Below are 26,265 nucleotides of genomic sequence, written 5' to 3'. Positions count from 1 at the left end.
ACCTGCCGGCGTGGTAGCCACGACACCCCAATTGGAATAAGGAGAGAGCAGAGCCGCCGCCCGCACCTGCAGGAAAGATACGCAAGCAGTATGAAAAGACAAGGAAAGAAAGGACCACAAGCAATGCAGGTCAACGCAACTTTAGAAGAGGTAACAGCTGCAGCAGATGGAATGTCAGATAAAGAATTCAGGATATACATGCTTCAGATGATCTGGAGTATCAAGGAAGACATTAAACAGCAAAATCAGACAATGAAAGATCACTTCGACAATGAATTACGCAAACAAATCCAGGAAGCAAAGGATCAACTATACAGGGAGATAGAGGTTATAAAAAACAAACAAACAGAAATCCTAGAAATGCAGGAAGCAATAAACCAACTTAAAAACTCAATGGAGAATACTACCAGCAGAGTAGAACACTTAGAAGATAGAACATCAGACAATGAAGACAAAGTATTTCAACTGGAAAAGAACATAGACAGCTCAGCAAGACTGTTAAGAAACCATGAGCAGAACATCCAAGAAATATGGGATAACATTAAGAGACCAAACTTAAGAGTCATTGGGATACAGGAAGGTACAGAGCTCCAAACCAAAGGAATGAGCAGTCTATTCAATGAAATAATACGAGAAAACTTCCCAGACTTGAAGAATGAGACAGAATCCCAAATCCTAGAAGCCTACAGGACGCCGAATGTGCAAAATCATAAGAGATCCACACCTAGACACATTATAATGAAGATGCCCAACATACAGAATAAGGAGAGAATTTTAAAAGCTACAAGAGAAAGGAAGCAGATTACATTTAGGGGTAAGCCAATCAGGATAACAGCTGATCTTTCAACACAGACTCTGAAAGCTAGAAGATCCTGGAATAACATATTTCAAACACTGAAAGAAAATGGGTTCCAACCAAGAATTGTGTATCCAGCGAAATTAAGCTTCAGGATGGAAGATGAAATTAAAACCTTCCACGATAAACAAAAGTTAAAAGAATTTGCAGCTAGAAAACCATCTCTTCAAAACATCCTCGGCAAAACATTACAGGAAGAGGAAATGGAAAATAACAATGAAAACCAACAGTGGGAGGTAGGACAGTAAAGGGGGGGGAAATAATCAAAGAGGAAAACAAACCATGTTTAGTAACAGAAATAAACAAATATGGCTGGAAGAACAACCCATATCTCAATAATAACCCTAAATGTTAATGGCTTAAACTCACCAATTAAGAGACACAGGCTAGTAGAATGGATCACAAAACAAGACCCAACAATATGCTGCCTACAGGAGACGCATTTGATAGGAAAAGACATACATAGGCTGAAGGTGAAAGGTTGGGAAAAATCATATCACTCATATGGACTTCGGAAACAAGCAGGAGTGTCCATACTCATATCAAATAAAATAGATTTCAAGCCAAAGTTAATCAAAAGGGATAAAGAGGGACACTACATACTGCTTAAGGGAACCATACACCAACAAGACATAACAATCATAAATATTTATGCCCCAAACAATGGTGCAGCTATGTTCGTCAAACAAACTCTTCTCAAGTTCAAGAGTCTAATAGACCACCATACCATAATCATGGGAGACTTCAACACACCTCTCTCGCCACTGGACAGATCTTCCAAACAAAAGTTGAATAAGGAAACTATAGAACTCAATAACACTATTAATAACCTAGACCTAATTGACATATATAGAGTATACCACCCAACATCAAGCAGTTACACTTTTTTCTCAGCAGCACATGGATCCTTCTCAAAAATAGATCATATATTATGTCACAGGGCAACTCTTAGACAATATAAAGGAGTAGAGATAATACCATGCATCTTATCTGATCATAATGGAATGAAACTGAAAATCAACGATAAAAGAAGGAAGGAAAAAGCATACATCACTTGGAGAATGAACAATAGGTTACTGAATGATCAATGGGTTATAGAAGACATCAAGGAGGAAATTAAAAAATTCTTAGAGATAAATGAAAACACAGACACAACATATCGGAATCTATGGGACACATTGAAAGCAGTTCTAAGAGGAAAATTCATTGCTTGGAGTTCATTCCTTAAAAAAAGAAAAAACCAACAAATAAATGATCTCATACTTCATCTCAAAATCCTAGAAAAAGAAGAGCAAAACAACAGCAAAAGAAGTAGAAGGCAAGAAATAATTAAAATCAGAGCTGAAATTAATGAAATCGAAACAAAAGAAACAATTGAAAAAATTGACAAAACTAAAAGTTGGTTCTTTGAAAAAATAAACAAAATCGACAGACCCTTAGCCATGCTAGCGAAGAGAAGAAGAGAGAGAACTCAAATTACTAGCATACGGGATGAAAAAGGCAATATCACAACAGACACTTCAGAAATACAGAAGATAATCAAAAACTATTTTGAATCCTTATACTCCAATAAATTAGAAGATAGTGAAGGCATAGATAAATTTCTTAAGTCATATGATCTGCCCAGATTGAGTCAGGAGGATATAGACAACCTAAACAGACCAATATCAATTGAGGAAATAGAAGAAACCATCAAAAGACTACCAACTAAGAAAAGCCCAGGACCGGATGGGTATACAGCAGAATTTTACAAAACCTTTAAAGAAGAACTAATACCAATACTTTTCAAGCTACTTCAGGAAATAGAAAAGGAGGGAGAACTTCCAAATTCATTCTATGAGGCCAACATCACCCTGATACCTAAACCAGACAAAGACACTTCAAAGAAAGAAAACTACAGACCAATATCTCTAATGAACCTAGATGCAAAAATCCTCAATAAAATTCTGGCGAATCGGATACAAAAACATATCAAAAAAATTGTGCACCATGATCAAGTAGGATTCATCCCTGGGATGCAAGGCTGGTTCAATATACGGAAATCAATAAATGTTATTCACCACATCAATAGACTTAAAAATAAGAACCATATGATCATCTCGATAGATGCGGAAAAAGCATTCGACAAAGTACAGCATCCCTTTATGTTCAAAACTCTAGAAAAACTAGGGATAACAGGAACATACCTCAATATTGTAAAAGCAATCTATGCTAAGCCTCAGGCTAGCATCATTCTGAATGGAGAAAAACTGAAGGCATTCCCTCTAAAATCTGGAACAAGACAGGGATGCCCTCTCTCTCCACTTCTGTTCAACATAGTTCTCGAAACACTGGCCAGAGCAATTAGACAGACGAAAGAAATTAAAGGCATCAAAATAGGAAAAGAAGAACTTAAATTATCACTATTTGCAGATGATATGATTCTATACCTAGCAGACCCAAAAGGCTCTACAAAGAAACTATTAGAGCTAATAAATGAATTCAGCAAAGTGGCAGGATATAAAATCAACACGCATAAATCAAAGGCATTCCTGTATATCAGCGACAAATCCTCTGAAATGGAAATGAGGACAACCACTCCATTCACAATATCTTCAAAAAAAATAAAATACTTGGGAATCAACCTAACAAAAGAGGTGAAAGACTTATACAATGAAAACTACAGAACCCTAAAGAGAGAAATAGAAGAAGATCTTAGAAGATGGAAAAATATACCCTGTTCATGGATAGGCAGAACTAACATCATCAAAATGGCGATATTACCAAAAGTTCTCTATAGGTTTAATGCAATGCCAATCAAAATCCCAACGGCATTTCTTGTAGAAATAGAGAAAGCAATCATGAAATTCATATGGAAAAATAAAAGACCCAGAATAGCAAAAACAATGCTAAGCAGGAAGTGTGAATCAGGCGGTATAGCGATACCAGACTTCAAACTATACTACAGAGCAATAGTAACAAAAACAGCATGGTACTGGTACCAAAACAGGCGGGTGGACCAATGGTACAGAATAGAGGACACAGAAACCAATCCACAAAACTACAACTATCTTATATTTGATAAAGGGGCTAAAAGCATGCAATGGAGGAAGGATAGCATCTTCAACAAATGGTGCTGGGAAAACTGGAAATCCATATGCAACAAAATGAAACTGAATCCCTTTCTCTCGCCATGCACAAAAGTGAATTCAAAATGGATCAAGGAGCTTGATATCAAATCAGAGACACGCCGTCTGATAGAAGAAAAAGTTGGCTACGATCTACATACTGTGGGGTCGGGCTCCAAATTCCTCAATAGGACACCCATAGCACAAAAGTTAATAACTAGAATCAACAAATGGGACTTACTCAAACTAAAAAGTTTTTTCTCAGCAAAAGAAACAATAAGAGAGGTAAATAGGGAGCCTACACCCTGGGAACAAATCTTTACTCCTCACACTTCAGATAGAGCCCTAATATCCAGAGTATACAAAGAACTCAAAAAATTAGACAATAAGAGAACAAACAACCCAATCAACAAATGGGCCAAGGACCTGAACAGACACTTCTCAGAGGAGGACATACAGTCAATCAACAAGTACATGAAAAAATGCTCACCATCTCTAGCTGTCAGAGAAATGCAAATCAAAACCACCCTAAGATACCATCTCACTCCAGTAAGATTGGCAGCCATTATGAAGTCAAACAACAACAAGTGCTGGCGAGGATGTGGGGAAAAGGGTACACTTGTACATTGCTGGTGGGACTGCAAATTGGTGCAGCCAATTTGGAAAGCAGTATGGAGATTTCTTGGAAAGCTGGGAATGGAGCCACCATTTGACCCAGCTATTCCCCTTCTTGGTCTATTCCCTAAAGACCTAAAAAGAGCATGCTACAGGGACACTGCTACATCGATGTTCATAGCAGCACAATTCACAATAGCAAGACTGTGGAACCAACCTAGATGCCCTTCAATAGACGAATGGATAAAAAAAATGTGGCATTTATACACAATGGAGTATTACTCTGCATTAAAAAATGACAAAATCATAGAATTTGCAGGGAAATGGATGGCATTAGAGCAGATTATGCTAAGTGAAGCTAGCCAATCCCTAAAAAACAAATGCCAAATGTCTTCTTTGATATAAGGAGAGTAACTAAGAACAGAGTAGGGACGAAGAGCATGAGAAGAAGATTAACATTAAACAGGGATGAGAGGTGGGAGGGAAAGGGAGAGAGAAGGGAAATTGCATGGAAATGGAAGGAGACCCTCAGGGTTATACAGTGGAGGGGGTAGAGAGAGAGGAGGGGAGGGGAGGGGAGAGGTGGGGAGGGGGGATGGTGGAGGATGGGAAAGGCAGTGGAGCACAACAGACACTAGTATGGCAATATGTAAATCAATGGATGTGTAACCGATGTGATTCTGCAATCTGTGTATGGGGTGAAGGTGGGAGTTCATAACCCACTTGAATCAAAGTGTGGAATATGATATGTCAAGAAATTTGTAATGTTTTGAACAACCAACAATAAAAAGTTAAAATTAAAAAATTAAAATATAAAAAAAAGAAATACATAAGTATCACATTGATAACAATCATTTTTATTTGATTCATTTTCTAATACTGTATTCATTACTTGATACACATGTCTTTGATAGGAAAGAAGCAAGAATATATTTTACATTTTACCACAACTAATAGTTCAAAATGCATACTGTGCATACATTATATTTTCAATATAAAATATAGCTCTTTTTCAATGATGACAATTCAGGGGAAAGAAAATGGCAGCCCTTGGTATCAGATGTCCAACACAAATACCTCTAAACCCCCAAAGGAAAGAATCACCTAAATACTTCAGCCTCAGAAAAATTTTTTCAAATACATGTGGTTTGAGTAATTATTTACTAAAATGCTATTTTTGAAGTGCAAGAATTAGTCTATTTATTTTATAAACAAATTACATTTTGGTTGGTTTCAAATGTCATATGTGAAACAACTCCCCTTTCTCAGAATTTTTCTTTTCAGGTTCCTTTTCCAAAAGTACATTTAAAGTTAACTTCATTCATTCATTCATTTATTCATTCAATAAATATTTATAGCATGTTCACTATGTGCCAGGTACTCTTCCAAGTATGAGGGAATACATCAGATTAAAATTGTTGCCTTTAGTGAATATATTACACATGGATGGTCTAAACAAAGAAGCAAATATGTAGTATGTCAAAAGGTGAAATTAAGTGTTATAGAGAAGAATAAATAAGGAAGGGGAACAGTTCATATGAAGTCTGGGAATGGCATTGCAGATTTAAGGAGGGGGGATTTGTGGTAGCCTTATGGAAAAGATGATAATCAAAGGAAGAAATATGTCAGCAAAGAAGATATTTGTTGAGATTGAGGTCTAAAGTCAGAAAAAAAAATCAGACCAAAAACTAAACTGTGAATTTCTGTGAAGGAAAAAAAAATAGCTACAAGTAATGGATAAAATTTCACTGTAAATATGTCGCAGTGGCTCACATCTGTAATCCCAGTGGTTTGGGAGGCTGAGGCAGGAGAATTGGGAATTCAAAGCCAGCCTCAGCAAAAGCAAACCACTAAGCAATTCAGTGAGACCCTGTCTTTAAACAAAATACAAAAATAGGGATGGGGATGTGGTTCTGTAGTCAAGTTTCTTTGAGTTTAATCCCTGATACCAAAAAAAAAAAAAAGAAAGAAAAAAGAAAGAAAGAAAGAAAGAGATTTCACTGTAAATTCAGAAGTTCATAAAATTACAATATAAATCTATGCATGTCTCAAAATCTGAAACTTTTCTTTTTAAATAAACAAAACCCAATTTTTTAAAAAAGGCTATGCATGTGAGGTGATTCTAATCTAATTCATAAATTTTAAATACACCTATCTGACCTCTTCATTTTGTTTTCTAGCAGATTTTTTTCAAGAGACATGTCCAGAATTAATTCCTAATCTTTCACCATCTCTATCCTGCTGAATTCAGTCTCCTTCTTATCAAAAGAAAAGGAGAATCCATCTTTGCAATTTTTAAGCCAAAAACTTGAGTTGTCCTTGAATACTTTCTCTTTTATATGCCCAAGATTCAATCCTGTAGAAAATTAGTTGACTCACCCTTCATTTTACATGCAGCTAATGGTTTTCAACCTCTGCATTTCTAAAATCCTGGTGTTAATTCGTATCATTCTTAACCTTAACAATAGCAATGGCTTTCTAACTCCATGCATCTTCCTAACCACATGGACTGTTTTCAACAGAGTATGAAGTATAACTCCTACAAAATATGTGCTTTTTTGCCACTGCCTGGACCAAAGCCTCCCTATGGCCTCCCCAACTATTAAAGGAAAAGCCAATGTCTTAGAGTGGTTTATCTATTCTTCAATGCCAGGCTTCCTTTTTTAGTTTTAGACTCTGTCTATTACTGCTACCTCACTAATACTCATCATCAAAGACATTTTCTCCTCAGAGCTTTTCTATTTGCTATTCTACCTGTTATGAATGCAACAATGAGCAGAAATCATAAATTAAAAGTTAGTGGAAGGTTAGGCTTACTATTTAGCAAGTTAGTCATATATAAATATCAAAAGTTAGGACAGAATCTATTCCTCAGTAGCATTATAAATTGCTCAGTACATTTTTTTTGTTGCTATTATTTTGTCAATGCTGAAAGAAGAAAATCTCCATTTGTAAATGCCAAGATTATACTCTATAACTAAATGGAAGTATAACAAGATTTAGTTTTCAATCATGGAAGTCATAATTACTACAAAACTGTATTATGCTGAATATCTTTACCTTTTCTCAAATTAAAATATATTACTTCACTGGAGACAAGAAAATATTAACAAGGAGAAACAGAGATAAAGAAAAATTTTATTAAGGAAATTATTTCAGTTTTTAAAATCAGAATTTGCATTGGTATAAATTATTTCTAAAGACAGATGAGAAAATCAACTAGAAATAACAGACAAATATACTTAACATTAAAGATTAGTTATTGAACATTAATTTCTACTTACAACTTACCAGCAACTAAGGCAGGGTGTGAATACACACACATTAAGTTTATATATGTATGAAGTATATATATTTTTTTAATATATGTATAAAGTATATATATTAAAAATATATATAGATGTTTAATATATATTAAAACATACATAATATATAAATATATATACATATTTTAATATATATAAAACATACTTTAATATATACTTTAACACACTTTTATATATATTTTATATATATATATATACTTTTGATATATATACTAATGGATTTCAACCTCTGCATTTCTAAAATTTGAAAACTGTAAAACTATTCGATGAAAACTAGTGAAAATGATCCAAAATTTTGATCTAGGCAAAGTGTTCTTTAACCTGGTGCCAAAAGCACAGGCAACAGCAACAACAACAATAATAAAAAAACACAAAAAATAGATTACTGCAAGCTAAAAAGCTTTTGCTTAGCACAGGGAACAATAAAGGAAGGCACAACCTTTATATAAATTTGAAAAAATATTTGCAAACCATATATTTAATATGGGAATAATATAAAAATATATAAAGAACTCAAACAACTCAATAAGAAAACAATTCAATAATAAAAATGAGAAAAAGACCTAGGTAGATACTTCTCAAAAGAAGATATATGAATATCCAACAGATATGAAAATGGTATTGAAAATTTGTACTTTCATGAGGAAATCACAAATAAAACCACAAAATATTACAACAGACTGGTTAGAATGGCCATTATCAAAAGTAAATTAGAGAAGTGTTGGCAAGTTTCACCTGTGAATCTCCCTGAATTGAATATTATGTTTCAAATACAAAAGCTTTATGGAAAATACTCCTTATCAAAACCATAATATATTCATTTTCCTTGTTCACTCCAACATTGTTCACAATAGGCAAGACAATGTGAACAACTTAGGTCGGAAAAAGAAAATGTGGTTTACATACACAATGGAAAGCTATTGAGCCTTTAAAAGGGGGTGAGGTACTTCCATCATCTGCAACAAAGCAATGAAGCTGAAAGACATTGTTAAGTAAAATAAGCAAGAAACATAAACACAAATATCACATGATAACACTTATATGTAAAATCTAAAAATGTTGAACCCATAGAAGTGGAGAGCAGATGGTGGTGACCAGATACTGAGGGAGAGGGGTAGATGATTGATCAAAGAGTAAAAATTTTCTGTGAGCTAGGAATCATTAGCTTTACCAATCTATTACACAGGTAACTATAAAACAGTTATACATAGTATATTTCAAAATTGCTGGAAGTAGATTTTAAATGGTTTTACCACAAAAGATAAATATATGAGGCATAGATCAATTTGATTTAATTAACTTGATTGAATCGTTCCACATTGTAAAAATATATCAAAACATCACATTTTACCTTGATGAACCCAGCCTAATTCCATCTTAATATTGGGAACCATCTTATCACAAATTCATGAAAAGTTAATTTCTGTTTTACTATAAATTACTGTGATTTCTAAACTTGTTTGGAATTCCTGCCCATGCCTTGAACTTCCTGCCCATGCCTGGCTTTCCCTGACCAGATAACAACCCTCTCTAAAACCTTAGTGGCTCCTCATAAATCCTGGCTACCCCTGATCAGACAACAACCCTCTCTAAAACCTCATCAGCACCTCATAAATTCTTATGTTAGGATCTGAATTTACTCCCTACCTTGAAATATCATGCCATGTAGATCATTAACCCACTATCTGCCTTTGTGTTTTGCTTGTCAAAATCCTGTTATCTTAAGTTCTCAAAACACACCCCCCTTTGCAACTTTTTGTGCTATAAAACCTCATTCCTGGTGAGCTGGGGTCCTGATCTCTAGCCTGTGTTAGGAGAGATAGCCGCTGATCAGCTGTCTGTGTGTACACAAATACAAGCTTGCTTTAATTTGATTTAAAATTGGAATTGATAATCTTTACTTTGCATCAGGGTTCAACAATCTCATACACACACAATTATTTTTTCTAAATTTAAAAGTTTTTTGAAGAGATTTTAGGCTTGTATTCTTTACACAGCCAAGAATTAAAAGGCTTTATAAAGGACTTTGGCCAGTAGGCAAAGGAATTAATACTAATACTAACAAGTACTAAGTAGTAGTCCATTACTGAATATTTTACAGTAGTGACCCAGCAATTTATAATCAGATTTATCTGTTACAAGTAGGTAAAAACTGTTGGAAGGAAAAATGTTCAAGAAATAATGTTCGATATACTGAGGACCTGGTATATTTTTGAGGCAATATGTCTTGAAAATCTCTCCTTCTCTTCTTTCACATATATTACAAGTAAACTAAGTTTTGTAGATATAACACTCAATAAGACAAACATGTTCCCTGCAATAATGGGTTTAGAACTTAGTAAGGAGAAGAAAAGCCATTATTAAAGAAATTGCATGCTCTCTAATGTGTGCAGATTGGAGGGAGCAGGGGGAGTTGAGGATTTCTGTTCCTCAGAGGTGGAAGAATGGTGTGAGGAAGAGCCCAAGGCCTTAGAAGTACTGATACTTCTACACCAGGAGAAAGGGTTGGAGAGAAAGGGGTGAAATATGATGCAAAATAAAGAGAGAGCAGATCCTGATGTCCCCTTACACAGGGCATTATGGGATTGGATTTTATGCTAAGGGCAAGGTGTGACTTTAGGAAAAGCATGTGAGGTGTAGTGTGGAGATGGAAAATAACAAAAGTGGAGGCAGGAGGCCATTTGCAAACCCACTATAGAGAAATCTAGGTGAGAAATACCATAGTGACCATGATGGATTGAATGTTCCCTTCAGCTTGGTTAAAATGGCCACAGGCCTTTTTTTGACTCCAGGTCCCTGCCTTACCTTTTCTTAGAGCATTTACTTTATAAAACTTATTGCTTGTAAATTCCTTCTTCGCCTTTTTGACATGTAAATCTTTTAAAAATCTTTTTCCAGTTTTACAAGGCAGAATTTTCTTTTTTAGGACCTGGGAACCATTCATTTGAAATGTAATTTTCAAGTAAGATAGAGCACCCATAGTCCAATTAATGCAAATGTGTTGGAGCCTAAATTCAGAGGGAAATCTTCCTTTAAATTGTGAAGTTACCTCCTGTCATGAAGAAAATGTTTACAAGAAAGTACTATTCCTTTGGATAACATCAATTAGCAAACTTGATGATTTCCTTTTTGTTTCAGGAGAGTTGAGTTCAAAATGAATTCAACTGGCATTGCTTCCCTATTGCAGTAGCCTTGAATAAAGTCTTCCTTTCCTATTTAATTTCATCTCCTTTGATTCTTCTTCAACAATAGTGATTATAAAAGTGTCAAAAAAAAACAAGTCAAGAAAATAATTAGGATAAGTCAAAAGTTATTCCTAGTTTCTGACTTATGCAACTGAAAAAAAAGTATATAAAATCTATCAAAGTGCCAGGGAAATATAGAAGTTGGATTAGATTTGAAGGGTAAGATGATGCATTTAGACTTGGATCTAGTGAGAACCAAAAGTGCCTGCAAGTCATCCAAGAAGAAGAAACCTATAGGTCTGAAAGTATATGTAACCAGAGGTCAGCAGTCAGCACTAAGTTAGAGTACCAGTCCTCTATATGATATTCAAAATTTTGAGACTGCCTGGGAATATCTAGGGTAAGTGAGAAGAATTGGAGTACTATAGGGCTTAGATCAGAGTTCTAATGAACACTAATGTTTAGAAGTGAACAGAGGAAGAGGAAATCAAGAAAGAAATGAAAATGGTCTCCCAAAATGGTAGGAAAGTGGAATTACTGCCAAACATTTGAAATGATAGAAACTAATGATGAGAAAATGCAAATGTGTTTCCTGCTATATTGCTGCAGAACCACATAATTTCAGCCAGGTTTACAAAACTGTTTTTTCCTAATCACCTAAGCCAAATTGTGTCATGAAGAAGGTAATGAGGTCATGTCTCCCCATATTCTGTATGGTAATTCAGTATAAATTTGAGTTATTGAAAAGTGTATTCTGATAATAAATTGGGACTATTAAAATGTTTCCAATTTTTAAAGCAAACCACCCATCCATAGCTTTTATTTATTTATTTTTTCTGGTCTCATGGTAGAGGATATTCCGCTAACAGCATGTAGAAAAGCAATAATGAGGCAGTTTTTCTTATTACTAATATGAACTTAGAATGAACATGGTTTTTAACAATACACCAAGAATCATCTCCAGTATTGTAAGATTTAATATGCTCCAATTCATTTGCTACTGTTGACATTTTGAGGCTGTGTCCAGTAACCTAGGCAACAATTCCTATTTCTGTCCTAATTTACTTCTATTTATAGAATTTATATAGACTCAATGGCCTCAAAGATTTTCTTTAAGGCAGAGATGATTTACAAACTATAGGCTCTTAATGAATATAAAATATACAACAAATATTAGGCATCAAGTAGAGACTGTTATATTTTTTGTGATTTTTGGTCACCAGAATATATAATGAGTAATATACCTTTAAAAAGCAGCCTAACTTTCTCATGCTGAAATATGAAATGACTAGAATTGAAATTGCAAGCTGTTAAGTGGTTTTTTAGATTAATGTCCTATTCATTAAGCTCATTTCCAGCAATTAGAGACCACAGACTCCAATGTCTTTAAATAAAAAATCTGGTCCCATTAAATCCTGCTAAAGGGGACCCAGTTTTTACCCCTCCTCTCTAAGAAACTATGAACAAAGTTTAAATTGTGTAAGACAAAAAATAATTTGATCTTATTTTTAGATTTAATAGGTTTTTAAGGTACATGGGCAAAAGAAGAAATACTGCAGCCTGTTTTTCTTGGACAGGGGTAGAGAAATGGAAAGTGAACATTTTTAAATGTCTACTTGAAAACTTGAACATGCCTGTGATATCAGAATAAGATTACCTTTACTCTTCTTTACAACCAGAATATATCACAAAAATTAAGAATCCAAGACCCATATAACCTTATTAAGGTGGCTGAAAATTTGAGATTGACAGGTACCACAGATCACCAAATTACTAAAGGGAAATATTTCCAGTGCAAGGCCCAGAATTCAATAAGTGTTGAAGAAAAGAGAAATAAGGTTGATGGTTTGCTTTATTTTACTGTTGAGTAGCTTTTGTGAAATCACTATTTTAGCTCCACATTACCTATGTGAATATATAAATGTGTTGACAAAATTAGGAACCACATAAGTGCTATCTTCCCTAGCCTCTTAGGACAGCCCTTAATGGCCTTCCTTTGGCAGGGGGGAGGAAGAAAAGAAAAAAAAAATGCAAAAAGATTTTTGAGAGTAGAATATCCAGGATGTTAGAAATGTTTGGCACAATGAAATAAAATATGTTTTTCTCTCCTTATCTGGGAAATATATGTTCCAAGTACCCTAAGAGATGCCTGAAACTATTGATAGCACTGATTCCTACATCTACATTTTTCCATGCATACATACCTATTATAAAGTTTGATCTATAAATTAAGCAAATTACTATTAGCTAATGATTAACAATAAAAATAAACTGATTACAGCGATATACTATAATAAAATTGCCAGCCTCACTTCTGTTTGCTTTGGGGCCACTATTAGGTAAAATAAGTATTACTTGAATGCAATCAATGCCAAGTTGACACCATTTCAGACAATCTGACAGATAACAGAGCTGCTCAGGGGTGCTGGGGATGTAGCTCAGTTGGTAGAGTACTTGCCTCACATGCAGAAGTCCCTGGGTTCAATCCCCAAAACCACCAAAAAAGAAAAAAGAAAAGAAAAAAAGACAGTTATTCAGGAACTAAAGGACAGGTAGTGCATAGAGGCTGGATAGGCTGGACAAAAGGTGGATTCCACATCTAGTTGGGACCCAGTGGGCTGACATGAGATTTCATCATGCTACTCAGAATAACAAGTTCATACAATTTAAATTTTATAAATTGTTTATTTCTATAGTTTTCCATTTAAAACTTTTGGAGCAGTGGACTGTGGGTAACTGAAACCCCAGGAAGTAAAATCACGAATAAATGAGGACTACTCTGTTCTCATATCAATATACCATGAGATTTGTATTCACAAAGATACTCAAAAGGATGTCAAGATAGAGATGCAACTCATCTCATGATGGGGTTTTGACCCAAGAAACTCATCAAAAGTTAAAAATACTACAAGTCAGAAATTCATCTAATGTACCTAACCTAGCAAACATCATAGCCTGGCACAAAATACACTGTAGAGGTGTTCACCTTCATGATCATATGGCTGACAAGAGTTAGGGCTTTCTGTCACTGACCAGCATTGCAAGAAAGTACCATACAGCATATCATTGTCTGGGAAAAGATCAAAATTTGAAGTTTAAAGTATGATTTCTAATTACCTATTACTTTCATCCTAGCATGAAATCAAAATCATTAAAACGGATTGTCGTAAGTCAAGGACAGTTTGCATAACACTAGCATATACAAGTCTGAATATACGTAATCTGTTTTATAAAATCAAGATTTTTAAGCACTTTGTATGTGCTAGGAACTCAAGTATATCTTTCACATAATTAATTTAATCTTTGACAATCCCTATGAAATAGATGCTATTGTTATCAAAATTTACAAATGATAAAATTGAATATGAGAAATATAACTTTTACAAAGTCATAGTGTTAGTAATTAGTAAACTAAGATTTGAATCTATGTTTATGTGACTCCAAATCCCATAATCATGACTTCTACATTATAAAACAGTGCTAGCAAACATGTGTCACTTGCTCTTTGATTTCACTCCCAAACTCTGTAGCAATCCATTTTATTGCATCTTTCTAAATGTAATTCTCATCCAAGTTGGCTTAGGGAATATTCTCCCAAATGGTCCCCTACTGGTAATTAAACACTTTCTTGAATCTTTACTCCTACTGTGCCCCGATTGGACAACAAACCTGAGAAAACAGAAATTAGAATTCTCCTTTTATTGAAACATTATGAAGGTCAAATTGATGAGAGACTGAATGAAGAGCCTCTGCTTTTTTTAAATTCCATGCTAGGAGACTTTGGATTCTCATACTACAAGAACCCCCATTATGTGACCACTTGCTTGATACTACATTTATCAAGGCAGAATAATCCACCAGTGGAGACTTGCCAAGGTCTAGGTATCACTAGGTAGTTTCCATATAATTGTCAAACTGGTTTGATTGTTAATGGAAGATTGTAGATTGGGATATTTAAAAATTTCAAAGTGCTAATAGATTTGATTTCAGATTTATGAATTTTAGTTTCACAAATCATTTTCGCAGTAAACAATTATAACATTAACTCTGTACCATAAAATACAGCAACAGTAGGACAGTAAAATTGTAGGTGGAGAGGAGACACTACCCAAGTTCATAAGTACTGGGAACATTGTGTGGTTGGAGCCAGAAAACTTGGGATTTGGTTTCAGTCAATATGTCTTACATAAACTACTTAGATTCTTTGACACTAATTTTCTAATTTGCAAAAGCAATGAATTTTTTTTTAAAAATTGAGTTTTTGTTAAATAACATCCAATTTGGAGATGTTCTGTAAGTATAATGTATAAAATGGTAGCTGCCACTCCTCTGTTTGAAGAGAAAACATAATTTAGCATGCATTTAGTATACTCTATAAAGAAGCTTTTGGGACTTGCAAGACATCTTATTTTCAGTTTAGGAATTCGATTATCTTAACAGAAGCCTATTTTTCATACCTTTTTAAACTCTGAACTTTCAAGATAAAAGATGCCTATTTCATCTTTGCTGAAAGTATGAATAAAATAAACAAGCCTTAGGAAGGAAGTTCTGTGAGCCTATAACACAAAGTCCTGTGTCACTCAGGAATGCTCAATCAGTGGATATAACCACAGCTTCATCTCGAGTATGTTTATGTTTAATAATTAAGATAATCACTATTTCCATTGCTGTTCCATTGACACTTCATAAGGCATGTACCAATGGTATTTTAATATTTTTCTCTCATTGACCACAGATTCTAAGTCATTCTTTGTTAGTTACAGACCTTTACAAATCCCAGTGGCATTTGCCACTGATTACAACAATCACAGATGATATTGCACCAAAGTTATTAGGAGTATAATGCAAAAAATAAAATTATAATAAATAACTGTCATTCCTTTACTAAACAGTATTTGAAATTGGTTCTAGCACATTCCATGTTCAATACAGCAGAATATGCCAAACTGAAGAACCAAAAAGACACTTATTTTTTCATAATAGCAGCAAACAAAAAGAAATCTAGACCCTTGTTTAGTGCAATAACCAGGAATTCCACAGTAAGCACAGTATAGAGATCAAATAATTCTCAAAAGACTAACTTCAAAATCTTACAGGATCTTCTCAAAGTGGTTATACTTATGAAATGTGTCAAAAGATACACACAGTCCAATGGACACAAATGGCAGTAATTCCAAGTAGAAAGCAAAGGTAAGGTCCCAGGTAGATCTGAGACTGAATGACAGAACATCATTGTACCATAAGGAATATGGAATGTTAGGGATAAAAGACGTCTGGTAGAAAATACAAAACCTATTGAACCATAATTTTGGATCTTGGATCTGGTCAGGTGATTTGGGCTGAGAAGAGATGTAAGATACCCATCTCCACATTTGAGAGTTAAATATTTATAATAAAAACCATAAGGTGGATAGACATTAATAGTGTTATTGTCTACACTATAACTACTCTTTAAAACTTAAAAGAATATTTGTTTCATGATCTTGTAAAGCAGCTGTTGCATCCTGTGTTCTATTTTCTCTTTTGTTCCATTAATGATGTATCAGTTTATTGTGGTGCTGGCGGTTTGTTTGTATTTTTAGTAAAGGACTCAACCTACTAACTTTATATCTTAAGTGAACTGATATGGAGTAATAACCATTTCCCACTTGCTAGATTAGTAACTATATAAATTTGAACAAGAATAAAATATAAGTGAAAATAATGATAAGAAAAAATAATTTTCTTACATAGTTTTAAAGTTCATAAAAACATTCCCAAGTAATAATTTTTGGAAGATTCTGTGAGAAGATATGGTATTATTCTGATATTTCAGATTAAGAAATATGAAGTTTCTAAATGTTAAGGGCCTTAACCAAGGCTTCATTGTCTGCATACTATGAGTCAGAATAAGAACCTAGTTATGTTTGGCCTAATCACAGCATTCTAAAAAGTGCCTTTATTTTAATAAAACTTACTCCCATCAATGATGTTGTAAGCCCTGACACCTACCCCTGCCTCCAGTGACTCACATCACTCACTTCACTGAAAGCACAAGTAGTTTACCTTTAGCAAAAAGTTTTTCCAATTCCACTGCCATTTGTACGATTTCATCTTACCAATGATGCCAGCTAGATTTGAAGGAAATTAAATTCAGATGCTGTGTGCCCCAGATAGTTTCTAACATGAACTGGCTTCTAAAGGAATGACAACGCAAATAATCAGCAAGAAATGGAAACTCAAGATAGGGGCTTTGCCCAATGTATTACCAAATACTAACTGTCGGGTTGTGTGATAAAGGTGTCTCCCTCTCTCTCTTTCTCTCTCTCTCTTTTTTTTTTTTTTGCATTACAATTCTTAATACTCATATATATCACAATTTTTGTATCTCTCTTTATATATAAAGTATGTTGACACCCAATTCAAGTCTTCATACATGTACTTTGTATAATGTTGTTCATCACATTCCACCATCCTTGCTAATCCCCTGCCCCCTCCCTTTCCTTCCCACCCCTAAAGGTGTCTCTTTGTTGAACATTGTGCTCAACTGAAAGACAAACAATATTCCTACAACCATAACTGGAGAAAAACAGCATTTCTAAACAAACAAACAAACAGGTTTTTTGACTTATCAATACTAGTTCTCGGCAATGTGAATATTTGAGAACATAGAATTTGCCAAAATTAACATTTTTGTATTATATCTTATAATATTTTATGTATTTTATATTAAATGAGAAAATTCTTATTTACTTATAAAATGCATAAATGCTAGGGTTACTATTAATTAAAAAGATATCAGTATGTTTTGAAAAGTATTTTTTTTTAGTATTTATTCATGTATGTGAAAGCATACGAACAGAAAGAAAATAGAAACAAGACATCTTTTACGTGGTAAGTTGTGGGACTAAGAAAGGAAATAAAAAGAAAAGTAACAAAACCTGCTTATCTGATCTGTTAAAATTAGATATTTTTAAATTTATTTACCTTATTTTTACTCTTAGAAAACAGAAATGCAAAAATTTAAGAGTAAAACTTGGTAAAGTGTAAAGTTTGTTTCAAATCATATTTCACAAACTATAGAATACAATAGCATATGGAAGCATTTCAGAGAATGTCAGTATTCTTATTTATGGAGAGACACATGCATTTGTGACTTGGGATATGCCAAACAGATCCTTGCTTCAATTTCTTCTAAGGAGGCTGTGTAGAAATAATGCTACAAAACATACAGTGTACCCAAGCCTTTCCATATAAAAGTGTACCAACAATAGACAGATCCACAAGGGAACGGGGCACAGAAATATTAAATATTTTCTTTCCACTCCAAATTTTGTGCAACTGAATTTACCAAATAACAATAGTAACAATGATACTTATTGTGTTCATACTATTGCTTCTACTAATAATAACTACTTATCATTATCAAGAACTTACTATGAACTAGGTACTGTGTAAGTTCTCTGTTAGGAACTCAATTAATTCCTATAATAACCCTCATATAATGGGTATTAGTAGTATCTTCACTTCACAAATGATGGAGCTGAGATAGAGAGTGGCTAATTTTCTTGCAATACAAAATGTGATGGCTGATTCTGGTGCATTGCCAGGCAGTCTTAGCTGCCATGCTCTACTATCTGGATTTCAGATACAGGTTATGTGGTCAGGTCTGCAGTTGCAAGCTATCAGTGGCTAGAATGCCAAACTGTCACAGATTTCCACAGTTTGGATGTGAGTAAAGAGAAGTACAAAATGTCAGAGTAATTCAGAAATGGGGATTCACATTTTTGGGTGTATGTGTCTCTGTGTGTGTGTGTGTGTGTGTGTTAGGAGTAGTTGCAGAAAAGGTCATTGCAAACAAGAAGAGAAGTAAGGAGTATTGATTGGGTAGGGTCTTTTTCCCCCCTAGAATTTCAAAGTATATTTACAACTTCTTGATTTCTCTATTCTTCCCTAAAAAAATATGTACATATTTCACTTTTATATTCACATGGATTCTATATAAATCAAAAGCAGTATGGAGTGATTCACTATATGACCTGAAATGGCCTCCCTGTGAGCTCTCAAGGTAAGGAAATAATTCATTTTTGCTGCAGCTCCTCTGTGTCCTAAGGGTTTTTTCCCTATGATCCACAAAACCAGATCTGGATCCAAGATTTCCACCTGGGAGAGGATGCCTAGATTGTCAAGGAAAGGACACAGCCCAGATTTCCCTCTAGGGAGACAACATACCCGGTCTGTTTTCCCTTCAGTCTGAACACTGGTGTGGCTTCGGACCTCATGATCTTCTTCAAGGTCAGAAACATCCTCCAGTTCCTCTGGGGTCTATAAAAAGAAAACAAAATAATGCTTATTTTGGAAAACAGATTGTCAGTACCTTAAAGGGTAATCATGGTGTTAACATATAACAGTCCCACTTCTATTTGTATACCCAAGAGAATGAAAGCATAGGTCCTTATTAAAAACTCACACTCAATATTCATAGAAGCATTATCTATAATAGTTAAAAAGTAGAAAAAAAAACTCAAAAATACATCTACCAGTGGATAAAAGTATATGGTATATCTATACAATATTATCTTATTTGGCCACAAAAAGCAGCAAAGTACTGAAATATGCAGTAGTATGGGTAAACGTTAAAAAAAATGAGCTAAGTAAAAGAAGTCAATCATAAAAGATCACATATGACAGTAGCTCATTTATGTGATATATCTAAAATAGGAGAATCTACAGACTTGATTAGTTGTTTCTAATAGCTAGGGAGGAAAAGAGGAAGGGGCAGTGACTGCTGAGGGGAATGTGATTTCTCTTTGGAATGATAGCATTGTTCTGTAATTAAATCCTGGTATTAAAAAAGTAAGTTCTGTATTTTCAAACAGTGAATTTTATGATATTTGAGTCACATTCCAATAAATTTTGAAATAAAAAGAAAGCAAAAAAAAATTGATTAGAAGGAAGTTATTCCCTTAGTGAATAGCAATTTGGCTACCCACTACATGGTTACCCCAAACCAATGTGTTTATAGTAATAAGTAAATCAGATAATTACCATTAAAATCATAAATCATCAAAATTCCATGAAAAAATATTGAGTAAAGTTTTCTAGGCTGTAATAAATTATTTAACTTAAACATAAGTGTATATTTTAAATTGTTAGTGTTTATTCCTTTAATTAATTTTAGCTTCAACACCCCTTGCTGATGAGGTGTCTTGCTCAGGAAATCTCTGGACTGGCTTGGACAGCTCTGACAAGTGTTTCCTGGTCCCCTCTACTTTTACCGTCATAGTGTTCATCATACATTATTATTGTTGTTTGTTGAATTAGGCAGCTAATTTATTGAACCGTCTACTGAGTGAATCAAGTACCTAATTGGCCCTGTTGAATGTCTTAAAGCTATACATTAAGAATGAATGAAGCAAAATTAGCAGAGCCAGTAACAAAGATAGTTAGGGGTGAGCAAAACAGATTCACCATAAACACTTGTCCTAACTATACTTTTCACTGTGCTTCTGTTTTTCACATTTCAAACTGAGATACTTTGTTTTGTGCTGTTTTTCCCAATTCAATATTTTAAAACCCTTAGTCTGAGTACAACAATAATATAAAGGTATCTGGCATTATTGCAAACACAGGTAAAAATATTTAACAAGAACTATTCTAATATCTGTTTTAGCTTATGCGGTCACAATTTTTACTGTGATTCTTTTGTTACAAAGTGCTGATGACAAATTTAGAAAATAAATATTTAAGTATTATGAAAAACAACCAAAAACCTGTTGGGATGGCAAATCTTATGCACATGTGAATATTAAAGACTGGCCTCCCTGGTTTCCCTTAAACCTTGCTATGCACAGAGGTATTTGTGTATTTTCACAATTGCGAAGGACCTACCTTTCCTTAGGACCAATCTAGAGATGGGGATAGAAGACTAGATAATATTGCAGAACAGAACTACCAATTAACTATCCTCTAAAGGATTCTAATTTTGTGTCATCTCATGGATCTTTAACTAGCATTTCCTTTGTTCTCAAACATTTGCACTCATTATCACCCACCATCTGCAGAGGGAACTTTTGCACTTATTTCAACTGACTTCTATTACATACTGTTATTCCTCCTCTCAGCAAAGCCTTCAACGTGCGGAGTATTTGCTATCTGTATGTTGATCATTTTACAGTCTTTCTCTGCTGAAACTGTGAGAAGCAATGATCCCAAGGCAATTCTCTCTTCTTAGATATTAATAGTGTGAGTTCACCACTGTGGAACTTTTACAAAATCACACATTACATTATTAGTTGTTTTGTGTATTCTTCTCAAAATATTCTTGATAAGACATCTTTGCAATATTCCTGCTTAACATATCACCAAGCCCTATAATATGTGAGTAAATGTGGTAGATTAAATGCCTTTTTTGCATTCTGTTGTTTTGCAAATGAAGGCCTCCTGATATTCCTTCTATGAGCTGTGTCTTATAAAAGTCTGCTGTTTATTATTTGAATTGTATAACATATCACATAGTGACACATAACTTCATCATTGTCCCAATAATTTACTCAACTCCAAAATAAATTTAACAAAAACTAAGAGCAACCAGTAGCTGTCAGAAGTCACAAGTGTCATTTTTGTTGGTGATGCTGTAGAAAGGGATAAGCCTACCAATCACTCCCACATACTTCTGTGTTTTTCTTTGTCTTTAACACAAACTAATAGCATTCTTTCAAATGGCACCAAGATTGACCTCTTCTTTTTATGAACACAATCAGTGGAGAGTGTTCATAACACTTGTTGGCAGCATTTCACATTCTGTAAGGCAAGAAGCTGGGTGGTGTTGTGAAAATAAAAAAGTAAATATGTAATGTAACAATTTAAATGGAAAATAAGAAAGAGGAGTTCTATAATCACATTTTGAGAGTTGTATTAACTTTTTTAGCACTAAAAAAATAATAGAAAGTGTAATTTTTTTAAAAGGGAGGAGGGATGATGGGCTATCTTATTGGGCACTCTTAAAAATAATAGGTCAGACTTCCTGGCATAAGCGCATAAGCCCGGGGAGACTGGGACAAGAGGATCTATCACAGTCTTGGCAACTTAGCAAGACCATGTCTTAGAATAAAATAAAAAGGGCTGAGGGTGTAGCTCAGTGATAGAGTGCTTGTTTAGCATGTTTGAGTCCCTGAATTCCATCTTCAGTACACAGGTGCAACAAAAACAATCAGTGATGTTAGAAACCTAAAAATCTGGAAGAAGTGTGTGTGTGTGTGTGTGTGTGTGTGTGTGTACGCACATGTGGGAGTGCACTTCCAATCAATTTTATTTCCATGATGGAAGATTGACTATCTTAGAGGCAATGTCATATACTGTTGAATAATGAAAATTTAAATTTGAATTCTGGTCATCAAATGAATGATTATGGGATTCTGGGAAATTTGTATACCTTATAAACTTTGGTTTCCTTGGGAAAAAATGTGAATAATATTATCTAACCTTGAAAGTTGTTCTGAGCTTCAGTGGTACCTTAAGAATTTAGCCCAGAGAGATAGCTAGGGTGATTTCTGCTCCTTGCTCTACTATCCTAGCCTATCCTGCAACCCAACAAACTTCTTTATATTTTTTAATAAAATATTAATGTAAACTTATATACCTTCATTTTAATCCAAATTTGGCAAGTCACCAAATATTTCTGTACCTCACAGTCTTCAGATATTATTCTGGATTTATGTAGCTTTACTAGCTGCCTATAGTTAAATTGATCTGAGGAAACAGCCTACTTCAGATCATTTTTGGACTGCCCAAGGATACCTTCATAATAAGCAAGAGTATAAATAGAAAATATTAAATAAGTTTCCCAAATTCTGATATAAATACAACGATTAAAGCCTAGTTTTATTAACACTCTTTCTGGAAAAAATGAGCCATTTTCATTTTGGTCAAATTTAGAGACAGCCCAATTTAGAGGAAGTAAGTTATTTCTACCATCTCTGAGAATTTATGCCAAAGTAAGTCTTTGCTAGCACCAGTTTAAGAAATAATTTTAGTCTTACATATGATTAAAATCCAATCAAAGAGATCTCTTATTTGGTGGTTAAAGAAAGTAGTACATGTGGAAATATATTAAACCTTTTTAGGACAGTAACATTATATATTCAATATATAATTCAAATATATATATTCAAAATCAGATCCCTAGCAATCAAAATTATCTGTAAATTGGCAAATATTTTCTGGTCATGGAGAGGTCACCTTTGTTTGAGCATCATTGCTCCAGAACTTTGACTCACCTAGCTCAACACAGGTGGTGGAAATAAGACTGTATTTAAATTTCCTATGAGCAAAGTTGGAATTGAGTTGGGATAAAAGAAGTACAAAAACTAAAATTCATGCCCCATGATTCCATTGTGGTTACAAGACAGACGAGTACATTCTATTTATTATAATCTTAACAAAACGATATGAAGGGTCTGGGGCTGCAGCTCAGTGGTAGAGTGCTTGCCTCACAGGTGTGAGGCCCTGGGTTCAATCCTCAGAACCACATGAAAATAAATAAAGATATTGTGTCCATTTACAATTAAAAATATTTTTAAAAAACATGTGAAGAAGATATCAGAAGATTTGTGAAAATAAAATTACAAACATGGTTGTAATGCCTTCAGCAAAATAAAGGCAACTTTTAAAATATTGGTGTTATAATTTTTCTTTTTAAAGCTAAATAGTGTTCCATTGTTTATGTGTATATTTATCTGTCCATTTTCTGATGATGGACACCTAGGTTGATTCCATCAAGTGATAAAAAAATTAGTTAGTTATATATTCATGGGTCACAATGTCATATTTTACTATGTGCTTACACTATGGAATGATTAAATCAAGATAATTAAACAATTCATCACTTCATGTATTTATCATTTTTTGTTTGGTGAAAATAATACCCAAAGGAATCTAAATCAATATACTGAAGAGCTCTTTGAACTCATTATCTATTAAAATTGAGATGGACTCAACCTAGGTGTCCATTATCAGAAAAATGGACAGATAAATATACACATAAACAAAAGAACACTATTTAGTTTTAAAAAAGAAAAATTTTGCCATTTTAATACCAATATTTAAAAAGCTGCCTTTATTTTGCTGAACTTGCTTTTAACTTTCATTATTTAATGAAAATAAACAATGAAATTATATAATAAAATTTGTTTAAACTTCACACTCATTTGAAAGTAACCCTGTATTCCCCTCCTCCAACCCCTGAGAACCACCATTCTACTCATTTTTTTCTATGAATTTGGTGACTTCTGGTGATCTCATCTATGTGGAATCATGCAGTACTTGTCCTACTGTTATTGATTTACATAGTATAATGTTGTCCATGTTTGTCCTTTCTGTTGAATATGGCAGCGTTTCCTTTCTTTTTAAGGCTGAATGATTTTTCATTTTGCATATTTACCAAATGTCTGTATCCATTCATCTGCCCAAGGACATTTAAGTTGTTTTCCTATGTTGGTTAATGCTGCAGTGGATATGGAATGCTGATCTCTCTTTGAGATCCTCATTTCAATTCTTCTGAATATGTACCCAGAAGTGAGATTGCTGGATCATATATAGTTCTGTTTTAATGTTCTGATGAATCTCCACACTGTTTTCCATAACATTTACAATTTCTCCACATTTTCACCAAACCTTGTCTATTTATTGATTGATTATTATCCTAAGAGTTGTGAGATGATATCTCCTTGTGGTTTGCTTTTCAGCTCCATGAAAATCAATAATGTTTAACACTTCTTTTTGGTACACCTAATGGATATTTACAAGTCTTCTTTGGGGGAACTTCTATTCAAGTCATTTTTCCATTTAGCAGGTAATTTGGGGGTTGTTCTGTGCTGTTATTTGTAGGAGCCCTCTAGCACACACTTAATTTACAAATACTTACCCAGAGCAACTAAGCAAGAGAAAAATATATTATATATATATATATATATATATATATATATATATATATATATATATTTTTTTTTTCTGATATTCAAATCAGAAAAATAGAAGTAAAATAACATTTGGACATAATTAAATATCATATGTAGAAAAACCCAAAAAACTCACTAAAACATAGAAACTTACTAAAGAATATGAAATCAACATACAAATATCAGTTATGTTTGTACACACTAATAACAAATTATATTAGAAAAAAATTAAGAAAATATTCCTTTTAACAACAGCATTAAATAGATTAAAATACTTTGGACTAACTTAACCAAGGGAATTAATGACTTAAAAGACTAAAAACTAGAAAACATTGCCTAAGAAAATTAAAGAGGACACAAATCAATGTCCTGTGCTCACGCATTGGAAGAATTTATATTGTTAAAATGTTCATATTACCCAACATTACCTACATATTCAATGTCATTCCTATCAAAAAAGTGGCATATTTTACTGTAACAGAAAAAGAAATCTGTATACTTCACAAGCCACTTTTTCTTTCCTACCATGTTTAGACTATAACTTCATATGAATTATTCACATGGATCTAGGAACTAAGGAGCCTAAATGAGTAAAGCTTTCAAAAATTGAAATACAGTTTATAAGTCTAAATTGTATATTACAAAAATATATCCTAAAATAAAAAAAAATCTATAAGTTACAAAACAGTATAATTAAATATGTGGTAAAGAAGATAACTTAAGTAGATAAATGTTGAGCGTATAGAATATTTCTAAGAGGACAAAACCCTTAGTTGTTCATATGTTTTCTATTAGGTCACCACTTAGAAACCTACACCAGCCAGCAGTCATCTAATATCCAAATATTTGATGCATGTGGTTGAGGCTGAATTATCATGATTATAATAGCAGATAACTATAACCATTCATGTTTATATAAAGCCTTTCAAAGGACCCAAGCAATTATGAAATCACACAGGGTAAATCCTATTTAGCCTCAGTTCAACTTCTCTCAGGAAATTTGTGGACAGTCCTTTTTCTGCTCCTAAGACATCAATGAAGCAAATAATTGTAGAAAAGCACAGAGAAAATCAGCAAGAGGTTCACAAATGAAAATGACATCATCTGTACTTATTCAACCACCAGAAGAGTTGACAGTGTAACTCTGATTCTCAGAGTTGCATATCTAATTCATGAAAACTGTCATAAGAGGTATTCCAGATGGAACTTTAAATAAAGACATGAAAAACTAATGAAGCC

The 26,265-nt window shown here is 33.7% G+C and overlaps 1 protein-coding gene across 5 annotated transcripts in view; it reads right to left on the bottom strand.

Annotated features, from left to right (window-relative positions):
- Positions 1–26,265, bottom strand: part of Ctnna3 (catenin alpha 3) — a 1,666,222-nt gene that overhangs the window by 154,690 nt on the left and 1,485,267 nt on the right. For all 5 annotated transcript variants that reach the window (XM_048810157.1, XM_048810163.1, XM_048810171.1 and 2 more), the window contains one exon: positions 19,301–19,393. In XM_048810157.1, the coding sequence (XP_048666114.1) occupies positions 19,301–19,393 (93 nt within the window). The remainder of the gene's footprint in view (positions 1–19,300; positions 19,394–26,265) is intronic.

The sequence above is a fragment of the Marmota marmota genome, unplaced genomic scaffold (genome assembly GCF_001458135.2).
Source record: "Marmota marmota marmota unplaced genomic scaffold, marMar, whole genome shotgun sequence".
Lineage (NCBI taxonomy): Eukaryota > Metazoa > Chordata > Mammalia > Rodentia > Sciuridae > Marmota > Marmota marmota.
Note: the sequence above shows the minus strand (reverse complement) of the source record. Positions and strands in the feature narration are given on the sequence as shown.